Raw genomic sequence first — 12,557 nt, forward strand, 5'->3', positions numbered from 1 at the left:
GCTAGCTTAATAAAGTTAGATATAGTAACGTTAACGCTGATGTTTTAGGGATGGCATTAGCATCATTCCTTCCTCTTTTGCACACAAAATGCTAGAACTTACTGCTACATAACATAACCTGTGGGGCAGAGATTATAATGAGATCTTTATCTCATTATAGAAAGAGACAAAATAAAGAAAATAATTTAGAAAACGATAGAATGATAAAACAACATTACTACAGAGGGTTATAATAAATCCTTATCCACTGATATTACAGGAGCAGTAAATCTAGTTTTACCTGAGCAGGTGGAGAAGCAACTCCAAGAAACTTCTCGATCTCAAACCATGCAATGTCATTACGGTTACAGTTGAGGAGCCGTCCCTCGTGGAACAGACAGTCCACAACCAGGCAGACGTTTGGGTTGTTGACCAGCCTTCTGCTTTCAGCAAACACGTAGTCAGTGTTGAAGGTGTGATGCATGACCACCAGAATAACTGCTTTGTTACCTGTGAACACAAGTTAAAGGAGTCAATATATGATAAGGGGAGATCATATTGTTTTCTTCTCAGTTTGTAGCCAATACAACCATAAATAATAACAAGAAATATAATTTGCACAACATTATACATTTCCTTTCTCTTTTTTTCCATTAAAGGAAGAATGTGTAAAGTCTCTCTGAGTGAGAAGAAGAAGTTGACATCAGGTTTACAAAGACGGGGACGGCCGACTCCTCCCTCTGCGTATGAAAGCTGTTCTAGTCGAGGACTACGGAGCAAAAAGTTGCACATTCTTCCTTTAACCAGAATTATTAATTAGATAGTAGTTTTGAGTACTCGTTGTTTTAGTTTTTACTTGGCCACTTGGGGGCAGCAGAAGGAGCTTGAAGTGAAACTTAAAGGGTCATTTTGTGGGTATATTCAGGGTCATATTTAGGTATTTCCAGGGTCATTTTTTGAGTATTTTGTAGTTATTTTGTTGTTTTGTAAGCATTGTCAGGGTCACTTTGTAGGTATTTTCTTTGTCATTATGTGGATATTTTCATGGTCTTATTGTGGGTATTTCCAGGATTATTTTGTAAAAAAAAAAGAGGAATTTTAAGTTCCATAATGACCTGTAAATAAACAAAATAAAGAATAATATAGAAAATGTATATTTTTAACTGATTGCTCCTTATTGATCTTTAACTAATCGATTTAAAATCTTCCACACACTGACAAGGTTATTACTTACTATGTCGAATGTTTTCCAGAGCCTCACTGATGTCTGTTCCAACTCGGGACACGATGGGACAGAACAGCAGAATGTAGTTACTTTCACCTTCAGATTGGACCTCGGTGTGGCCCATGCCTCTGAATTGTTTGACCCAAGGAACATGAGCCCCATGTGTTGTTCCCGACACCGAGACATAGAACTTTGTCCCAGAAACTAAAGACGGGAAAAAAAAAGGTTGATGAGTCATCATACAACTGTCAAACAATCAAAGGCAGAGAGGGGGTGTGGTCAGACACAGCTCATTTACATATTTAAAGGTACAGACACAGAAACAGTCTGTTCTGAGCAGGGCTGAAATAGAGGGGTTTATAGACATGATCAAATACAGGATCAGAGTGGATTTAGAACAAGAAACTTCACACACATGTTTTGGGGAACTCTGAGACTTATTTAAACTAGTTGAAGAGGAGGAGAATATGTGACCTTTAAAAAAAAAGGCTTGAGAAATGCTGAAAAATATTACGTTATACTTACATTTTCGAATGTTGTCCCTGACAGAAACCTAAAGAGGAGAAAATAAAGAAAATAATTTAGAAAACGATAGAATGATAAAACAACATTACTACAGAGGGTTATAATAAATCCTTATCCACTGATATTACAGGAGCAGTAAATCTAGTTTTACCTGAGCAGGTAGAGAAGCAGCTCCAAAAAACTTCTTGATCTCAAACCATGCAATGCCATTACGGTTACAGTTGAGGAGCCGTCCCTCGTGGAACAGACAGTCCACAACCAGGCAGACGTTTGGGTTGTTGACCAGCCGTCTGCTTTCAGCCAACACGTAGTCAGTGTTGAAGGTGTGATGCATGACCACCAGAATAACTGCTTTGTTACCTGTGAACACAAGTTAAAGGAGTCAATATATGATAAGGGGAGATCATATTGTTTTCTTCTCAGTTTGTAGCCAATACAACAATAAATAACGACAAGAAATATAATTTGTACAACATAATACATTTCCTTTCTCTTTTTTTTCCATTAAAGGAAGAATGTGTAAATGTCTCTCTGAGTGAGAAGAAGAAGTTGACATCAGGTTTACAAAGACGGGGACGGCCGACTCCTCCCTCTGCGTATGAAAGCTGTTCTAGTCGAGGACTACGGAGCAAAAAGTTGCACATTCTTCCTTTAACCAGAATTATTAATTAGATAGTAGTTTTGAGTACTCGTTGTTTTAGTTTTTACTTGGCCACTTGGGGGCAGCAGAACGAGCTTGAAGTGAAACTTAAAGGGTAATTTTGTGGGTATATTCAGGGTCACAATGTGGGTATTTCCAGGATTATTTTGTAAAAAAAAGAAGAATTTGAAGTTCCATAATGACCTGTAAATAAACAAAATAAAGAATAATATAGAAAATGTAAATTTTTAACTGATTGCTCCTTATTGATCTTTAGCTAATCGATTTAAAATCTTCCACACACTGACAAGGTTATTACTTACTATGTTGAAGGTTTTCCAGAGCCTCACTGATGTCTGTTCCAACTCGGGACACGATGGGACAGAACAGCAGAATGTAGTTACTTTCACCTTCAGATTGGACCTTGGTGTGGCCCATGCCTCTGAATTGTTTGACCCAAGGAACATGAGCCCCATGTGTTGTTCCCGACACCGAGACATAGAACTTTGTCCCAGAAACTAAAGACGGGAAAAAAAAAAGGTTGATGAGTCATCATACAACTGTCAAACAATCAAAGGCAGAGAGGGGGTGTGGTCAGACACAGCTCATTTACATATTTAAAGGTACAGACACAGAAACAGTCTGTTCTGAGCAGGGCTGAAATAGAGGGGTTTATAGACATGATCAAATACAGGATCAGAGTGGATTTAGAACAAGAAACTTCACACACATGTTTTGGGGAACTCTGAGACTTATTTAAACTAGTTGAAGAGGAGGAGAATATGTGACCTTTAAAAAAAAAGGCTTGAGAAATGCTGAAAAATATTACGTTATACTTACATTTTCGAATGTTGTCCCTGACAGAAACCTAAAGAGGAGAAAATAAAGAAAATAATTTAGAAAACGATAGAATGATAAAACAACATTACTACAGAGGGTTATAATAAATCCTTATCCACTGATATTACAGGAGCAGTAAATCTAGTTTTACCTGAGCAGGTAGAGAAGCAGCTCCAAAAAACTTCTTGATCTCAAACCATGCAATGCCATTACGGTTACAGTTGAGGAGCCGTCCCTCGTGGAACAGACAGTCCACAACCAGGCAGACGTTTGGGTTGTTGACCAGCCGTCTGCTTTCAGCCAACACGTAGTCAGCGTTGAAGGTGTGATGCATGACCACCAGAATAACTGCTTTGTTACCTGTGAACACAAGTTAAAGGAGTCAATATATGATAAGGGGAGATCATATTGTTTTCTTCTCAGTTTGTAGCCAATACAACCATAAATAACGACAAGAAATATAATTTGTACAACATAATACGTTTCCTTTCTCTTTTTTTTCCATTAAAGGAAGAATGTGTAAATGTCTCTCTGAGTGAGAAGAAGAAGTTGACATCAGGTTTACAAAGACGGGGACGGCCGACTCCTCCCTCTGCGTATGAAAGCTGTTCTAGTCGAGGACTACGGAGCAAAAAGTTGCACATTCTTCCTTTAACCAGAATTATTAATTAGATAGTAGTTTTGAGTACTCGTTGTTTTAGTTTTTACTTGGCCACTTGGGAGCAGCAGAACGAGCTTGAAGTGAAACTTAACGGGTAATTTTGTGGGTATATTCAGGGTCATATTTAGGTATTTCCAGGGTCATTTTTTGAGTATTTTGTAGTTATTTTGTTGTTTTGTAAGCATTGTCAGGGTCACTTTGTAGGTATTTTCTTTGTCATTATGTGGATATTTTCATGGTCTTATTGTGGGTATTTCCAGGATTATTTTGTAAAAAAAAGAAGAATTTGAAGTTCCATAATGACCTGTAAATAAACAAAATAAAGAATAATATAGAAAATGTATATTTTTAACTGATTGCTCCTTATTGATCTTTAACTAATCGATTTAAAATCTTCCACACACTGACAAGGTTATTACTTACTATGTTGAAGGTTTTCCAGAGCCTCACTGATGTCTGTTCCAACTCGGGACACGATGGGACAGAACAGCAGAATGTAGTTACTTTCACCTTCAGATTGGACCTCGGTGTGGCCCATGCCTCTGAATTGTTTGACCCAAGGAACATGAGCCCCATGTGTTGTTCCCGACACCAAGACATAGAACTTTTTCCCGGACACTAAAGACGGGGAAAAAAAAGGTTGATGAGTCATCATACAACTGTCAAACAGACTTTAAAGACGTCATAGCAACCAGACCAAGAAAAAGAAGAGCTAACAGCTTTGCCATGTGGTGGCAGAGTGAACAGTTGAGGAGGGAGGGATCACTCGAAGAAAAAAAACATGAATCATGTCCAACTGCCTAGGAACCAAGAAAAATGATGTAATACATTGCCAAAGTTAACATACATGTTTGATCGTGGCACAAATAATCATATAATGACATTTTAATGAATTCCTTGACCCAGAAAATGTTTATATTGACACCAAGATTGACTTTCTAAGTGGCCTGGAAGACATATTGGCACTTAGCAATTTCACATGGCCGCCATCTTGATGAAGTGGCTCCCCCCGTCAGAATCATCATCACATAGGGGGGCAAAATATATTTCAACTTTTTGCAGAAATATAACTTTTATCAGTGACATTTCATAGATCTTCTCTGTAGCATCAAGGATGTTTTTTGCTGTTACAACACTCCGAACTGAAATCACTTGAACACACTGAAGTCGGAAGAACGACTTCCAAACTGGGAAACTTGGACCACCCGAGCAGCACCTGAATGCAGCATCAGCCCTTAAGAGAGCTCCCGAGGTGTAAAACTGTGAGGAGGACTTTTAACAGGATGAAGAGTTTCTCAAGCTGAGGAGAAAATAGAGAAATGTTCTCCAAACACTACATGAAGAATATTATTATAAAAAATAAATTAGTGCAGACATTTCAAGCCAACAAAGACTTCTTTCAGTGCAAAGTGAGACATGCATGTTGAGTTTCTCCACAAGTGCATCCAATCACTAATAAAGGTTTTTTTTACCTGCTGTTGTAATGATCAGCAGGTGAAGAGGCTGCTGCACAAGTGGGCATGTGATTTCAAACACCTGGTAGGCTATATACGTTTAAAGTACGGCAGACAAATTATCACACAGATGCTAATTTCAAAGTGTTCATAATTACACAATGTCTGACTAGATTCTATGTTTGACTTTTTTTCTCAATTTTTTTCACAGTGTCTGAAAAAGGTTGCTCATATCTAGCAACGGGTAGACCCTGCCTCCTCACTAAGATAAAGGTTTCTGTCTCTTCCTAGCTCAGAGTCGCTCTGACAATGTTCCTAAATCACTCCTAGGCTAAGACTCCTTGCTAGGACCCGTCAAGCACAGGGATCCATTTCTCTAAGTTTTGTGTTACACCGTACACATTTGTTACCTTTTTTTTTCATTTTTATTGTTTTTTTCTATCTGCACTGTTCAGCACTTTGGATTAAATGTGTTGTGTTTAAGGTGCTTTATAAATAAAGTTTGACTTCACTCTCTTTTTTAGGAAGTCCTTACTGCACATTATATTTACAAAAGGTGTATTTGATTGTTGCTAGAGGCCTATTCATATTTTAAACATCTATGTGTGCATGTAGACGTACTGACTGGGACTTTTCACTGTTTGTATCACTCCGCCTCATGTGCTCTGTTAATCTAAATTACAGTTTGATTAAACTCGTATCTCTGAATAACACAGAGCACCAAAGCAACCGTCATCAGACTCTCATTTCACCGCTGGTCGTAAATGCAATCACACAGATAAACATTAACATCAGAAAGAAGCTGATCTGCTGATAACATGTTCACAGTCACAAAGTAGGAAGAGTGCAGGACAATTTGAAGGTGTTGCTTGGCAACAGTCCAGTTCAAAGTTGATTCTAGAACTAGTTTAAAAACTAGTTTGTTTGTTTTTTTACTTTATTTTAAAAAAATGAGATATAATGAGAGATATAATAATAATCAACATTTACAGTCTATGGGACAGGCTGAGAACTGGAGCTGAGACGAGTTTAACAAACCGTTATATCCCGCCCACCTGTCAATCATGTCAGCTAACGCGCTTTAATAACACGTAACGTTTTCAAAATAAAAAAAGAGCCTTTTTTTTTTTTTTTTTTTTTAATCACACAGTGTGTGCCTGTGATGACAATAACTAATCAGACCTATTTCGTTTTTCGTGCCAGGCTGTAAACATGTTTATTTATGCTGTAAAAACGGCTTTTTTTTGGCTGTGGTTTGTATGTGACTTCCTGGAGCACTGGCTTCATTTCTCAAGACCGGAAGTTGCTGCTTTTCTTACAGCTTTTTTTTTTTAATCCGTCTTTATTGACAAATTTAAAACATAAAAAACATGTTTAAACAAATGCTTTTGTTACAGCTGTTGCCTCACAGCAAGAAGGTTGCTGTTTCAAATAAGTTAAAAAAAAAAAAAAAAAAAAAAAAAAGCCCGGTCCAATTATTGAAGTTTTACTTTCACTTTTAGAGGCCGCTTAGTGACTGTTGAGTAAAAGAAATATGACATTGATGTTGTACTAAAAAAGCCTTTAACACAGCTGTGAGTCTTCAGCCTGTTTTATTATTTATTTCAATCTTTCAATAATAAAGTTTAAAACTAGAATTTCCTCTCATGGACTCATAAAGTAGCCTATGTAAAAAAAAATATTAGCTGTCTTAATGTTGATCTAATCTGAATCTTGACAAACCTATATTTTATTAATGTATGAAAAGTGTAAATGTATTAACTCACGGGTGGCCCCTTCCTGGTCCATGTTCCTGAAGGAGAGATAAGAAACGAGATTCAGCGTCATATTAAAAAAAGACATAATCAAGTTAAAGAAGAATAGTGAGTACAGGCCTACAGTATATGAATCAAAAGCTGCTTTGTCATAGCTGCTGTGTGCAAGCCAAGCAGACACAGTTCAGATACCTTAGTGGATTATAATCTCTATAACTCCGCTGCGTTGTAGACATTCAGCCGTAAACAGCCTCAAAGATGATATTTTGAACAGTGCCTACTTACGGAATAGATTGATAATTTGTTTCTAATGTCTCTGTCATTCCTCTCTCTCAGGCTGAACTGCTCCCCGTCTGCGCACAAACAAAAACACTTTCACTTTTGTTTTGGATGCAACGTGTACTTGATGCTTTCTGACTGATAAGGGAACCACGTGACAGGTGTACGCCTATCAGAGTCAAACAAGAGAGAAGATATCAACACAGCCCATTTATCTAACATTACATTATTTCACGAGCTTTGGCAAATTAGTGTTGGTTTTCTAAAATGACGTAAAAATGATAATAATCATCATTTTGTGTTACACCGCCCTCTAGCGGTGGAAGGAGGGAGTGTAAGGAGAAGGGGGAAACATGTTAAGCTCCAAACAGAGAAAACTCTGGATTTAACTTGTTTTAATGTGTTGACTAACTGGAACTTTGGAGTTTTTATAAATATGTCGCGACTTTAGGAGAGAGCCACAGATTATGCAGCTTTAGTTTATGCAAATGAGGGTTCAATGCGCATGTCTGATATACTTCTATCAAGCCATAAAATATGTAGAGCTGTAAAATGTATATTACATGCATTACATGTGATGGATTAAACAACACCAAAGAACAGCTTCAGTCAGACTTTTATAAAACAGTTTATGCTGAAAATGTCATTTTTAATAAAGACAAAAAAAAGTCTAAAAAAAAAAATCTAGATAAGGAGTTAATTATAAAATACAGAATCATTGCGTCGCTGCAAACCAGACAAGAAGCAGCAGCTGTAATCCCTTACGTTTCATTTCAGCCATATATTGAAATGGATTTTCTGTCAGGCATGCAAGGCCCAAGCAACAGCACAATGCTGACATCAAATACAGCTGGAGTTATTCCCACTAGATCACTTTATAGACTCCTTTGATACCAGTGTATATCTGTTGAATAGTCCTCTTCTGATTCATTCATTATTTTTTATTAAAGAGAGAAATATACAAAAAAGAAAAACAAACATATTTAAAGTTATGTTGGCATGCTATCAAATAGTGCTACCCTAAGTGATGTGCTACCATGCAGCTCTGTGCAGAGTGACGTCACCCATCTGTTCCTGCAGGGGGCTCTGGAGGCTCATCAGCAGCAGCCGCCATGTTGGATATCCTGTCTCAGTCTAACTTTCAGTCAACCTAATGACAGGCTGAGAGCTGGAGGACCCGCCCCCAAAGTCTTTAGTGCTGCTGACCGATGCTGCCTTCAGGGTCTGCTCGTAATCCTCTACGTCTGAATGATGACCGAAAAACACCTGGTTGATATATAAACAAAAACAAATCGAAAAAAATAAGGTTTTAAAAGGAAAATTAATGGAAATAAGATGTTTAATTGATATCTCAGGTGATTTGTTAATAGCTTGAAGTGTGAATAAAAAAAAAAGAATTCTTACAATGTAAATTTAATGTATTAAATTGCACACAGTCGACAAAATAAAAGCACAAAACACTAACCCGTGTTGTGTGGGGAGTAAGATCCAGAGGGATTGGATTGGATTGGAAATTCTTTATTGTGCCCAAGGGGCAATCTGGTTTGCAACAGAGATCCGTCCAGGCAACAGAAATCATAAAAACAGCACAAAGAAATAAATACTTACATAAGAACATGGCGGCTGTGGCTCAGTTGGTATAGTCATCACCTCTCAACCAGAAGTTCAAGGGTTCAAACCCCAGCTGAGTAACTTGTCCAATGTGTCCTTGAGCAAGACACTTAACCCCGCATTGCTCCTGCTGCTTCAGTGGCGGTGTATGAATGGATTAGTGTTGTTCTTACTCTCTGATGTATGTCACTTCAGATAAAAGCGTCTGCTAAGTGAATTGTAAACTTGTAACAAAAACACAACCAGCATGGATATAATCATGGAGTACATGAGTAAGATAAGTCCACAGTGAAAGTGTACAGGCAGCAATGCCTACAGTTTATTTAAAAACCCAACTGCTGAAGGAAACAAACAACCTTACAGCACAAGTGAACCTCCTCCCTGTCGGCACAAGTGGACTGGAGAAGGTGGTTACAGCATTCTTTATTTCTCTTCCCATAAAAGATTAGTGATCGAAAGATTACAAACTTTAACATCTGTATTATCCAATAAACTTCACTACAGCAATACATTAATATCCAGCTGTAATTATATATTCTTAAGATGATTCACATGCATTACATTACTCATTAATGTGTCACCCTAATACTTCAAGGTTAATCGATTGTGAGAGTAAACAGATGGTTAACTCTCGGTTAGTGACGGCCTTTACTCGACTTTACTTATTCAGGATAGAAAGCACGGTTAACAGAATGATCAGTACCCCCACGAGTATAATCCCGAGGGCAAAACAACAGATCTTCCCTTGGCTCCACCCAGAAAAGCCTGAAAAAAAAAGATAAAAAATTGAACATTAAAATATTTTTTGCCTACAAATTAGATGAAGAATAAGTGTTAATGTGATGAGTGAAAAAACACTTGTTTTGTTTTTCTTGACACTCCCACAACAGGTGTTTGTTCTGCCCTCTGAGTCTGCCTTCTCACCGTAAACAATAGGACATGGAGTGAGAAAGTCACATCCCTGTGCAAAGAGGGGGCGTGGTCAAACACAAACTCATTTACATATTTAAAGGTACAGACACAGAAACAGCCTGTTCTGAGCAGGGCTGAAATAGAGGGGTTTGTAGGCATGATCAAATACAGGATCAGAGTGGATTTAGAACAAGAAACTTCACACACATGTTTTGAGGAGCTCTGAGAATTATTTAAACTACCGTATTGTCCGCACTATAAGGCGCACTTAAAAGCCTTTAATTTTCTCAAAAAACGACAGTGCGCCTTATAATCCGGAGCGCCTTATATATGGATCAATTGGTTAATTGGTTGATCCATACTGGTTGTACACGGTGCTCAGCGACACTGACTCGGATAATGACGAGAGGGAGCCGGGCATGTTGGATGCCGTACTCGCCCAACTGTTCAATTCGGACACTGAAGAAGAAGAATTCGAGGGATTCGTGGACGGGGAATGAACTGAAAAAGTGAGCTTTACGTGTTATACGTAACTGAACAATGTTGAGTTATGCACTAACGCAGGGGTGCCCAACCTTTTTTGAACCAAGATCTACTTTTAAAGTTACCAGTCTGCCGAGATCTACCAGTCCACATAGTGAGCCATAGCCTTTACCGACAGCCTACAAACACATTTAATACTCACACAACAAACAGAAAATAATAAATGAGAGTTCTGTAAAAAATAATGCAGACTACAGACTACAGCAGGCTGCTGTGAGATGATTTTGCTTTTGTTAAATTAGCTGCAGACACGGTGAGAGTGAACGGAGTAAAGTCCAACCGACCGTTTGACCGGGTCACGTGTGTTCCCACCTCGGTCTGTACGGATCACGGATCAACTGTGTGCTGTAGCACTAAAAGTAAAAAGTAAAAAGGTTCGCGTGGTGGCTGGCGCTCCAGTGCAAGTGTGTGTGTGTGTGTGTGTGTGTGTGTGTGTGTGTGTGTGTGTGTGTGTGCGCGCTGTTTGTTGGTGTGTCTCGTCCCCCGCGATGCTCACAGTCATGACAGCAGAGAGGAGCAGAGAAAAGTAGCTGCAGCTTCATCAAATGCGCTTAATACTCGTAGCATAGTTTCTATATATGACTTTTTGGTAAAACATTTACCCCCCCGGTTTTACCTGCACGTCATTGCGCATGCCTGCACTCTCTCTCTTGCGCGCTCTCGCTCTCTCGCTCGCTCTCTCATGCACGCAGCAATTTCATGAATAAATGAAAAATTAAATACACACAGGTCGGAAGTATACTTGGGCTCCCAACACAGGTATCGTGTGTGGGAAACAGTGCAATGAGATGAAATTGAAATCACTTTTCTATTTTACAATTGTATTTTATATTGACAAAACATCTCGCGATCGACTGAGAATCAGTCAGCGATCTACCTGTCGATCGCGATCGACTGTTTGGGCACCCCTGCACTAACGTTTGAATTAGCGGTATCAGACTGTGTTTCTTTTACGTGTTTACAACTGAACAAGGCTGGGAGATATTGTGAATATGCACATTAACGTTTGAACAACGTTGAGTTATTGTGAATGCACTACGTATAAAACTACGTTTTGAGAGTTAAGAGAAACGTCAAAGAAATAATTTATTATTTGAGGAAATCGTCTTATGTACTTTTGTTTTTGTAGTTTTATACGTTACGTTTTATACGTATTTATATTTATATATTCACAATATCTCCCAGCCTTGTTCAGTTGTAAACACGTTCTATTCTATGCGCCTTATAATCCGGTGCGCCCTATATATGAAAACAGTTCTAAAATAGGCCATTCATTGAAGGTGCGCCTTATAATCCGGTGCGCCTTATAGTGCGGAAAATACGGTAGTTGAAAAGGAGGAGGATATGTGACCTTTAAAAAAAAATGCTTGAAAAATACTGATCTGAAATCTCAAACTTCGCGATATAGGATATAGGATATACATTATACTTACAACTGCAAATGCGTCAGGAAAGGCTACAAATGGGGGACGGGAAATGGATCTAAAGAGACAAAATAAAGAAAATTTTAAAAACCCTTTTAATGTACATTTAAGCATTTCATTATTGTTTTATGGACAGACTCAATAAAGAACCTGACTTTTCAGCTTGCTTGCCTTCTTTCCGTCTTACTAAAGCGTGTATCTGCCGTTACATCATTCTTTATTTCTCTTCCCATAAAAGATTAGTGATCAAAAGATTACAAACTTTAACATCTCCTACACTGACAGTAGGCTGCACAAATAACGAAGGCATTAATATCTGGCAAAATAAAGTCACAATCAATGAAGTGACTTCTCATTTTCATTTCAAATGTCATTCTTTCATTAGTAATGTGGGATTGTGCTAACACAACAATGCAGCGCGAGTAAGCCTTTAAGTTACGCTAGCTTAATAAAGTTAGATATAGTAACGTTAACGCTGATGTTTTAGGGATGGCATTAGCATCATTCCTTCCTCTTTTGCACACAAAATGCTAGAACTTACTGCTACATAACATAACCTGTGGGGCAGAGATTATAAAGAGATCTTTATCTCATTATAGAAAGAGACAAAATAAAGAAAATAATTTAGAAAACGATAGAATGATAAAACAACATTACTACAGAGGGTTATAATAAATCATTATCCACTGATATTACAGGAGCAGTAAATC

General features: G+C 38.1%; 1 protein-coding gene across 1 annotated transcript in view; it reads right to left on the reverse strand.

Moving 5' to 3' along the window:
* LOC110001097 (uncharacterized) overlaps positions 1-12,557 on the reverse strand; it is a 35,877-nt gene that overhangs the window by 3,846 nt on the left and 19,474 nt on the right. Inside the window, exons 18-24 of the mRNA XM_065963829.1 lie at positions 3,361-3,569; positions 3,210-3,237; positions 2,693-2,887; positions 1,881-2,089; positions 1,730-1,757; positions 1,214-1,408; positions 281-489 (exon numbers count right to left, since the gene is read on the reverse strand). Of these exons, the coding sequence (XP_065819901.1) occupies positions 281-489; positions 1,214-1,408; positions 1,730-1,757; positions 1,881-2,089; positions 2,693-2,887; positions 3,210-3,237; positions 3,361-3,569 (1,073 nt within the window). The remainder of the gene's footprint in view (positions 1-280; positions 490-1,213; positions 1,409-1,729; positions 1,758-1,880; positions 2,090-2,692; positions 2,888-3,209; positions 3,238-3,360; positions 3,570-12,557) is intronic.

Source organism: Labrus bergylta, chromosome 15, assembly GCF_963930695.1.
Source record: "Labrus bergylta chromosome 15, fLabBer1.1, whole genome shotgun sequence".
In the NCBI taxonomy this organism is placed as follows: Eukaryota; Metazoa; Chordata; class Actinopteri; order Labriformes; family Labridae; genus Labrus; species Labrus bergylta.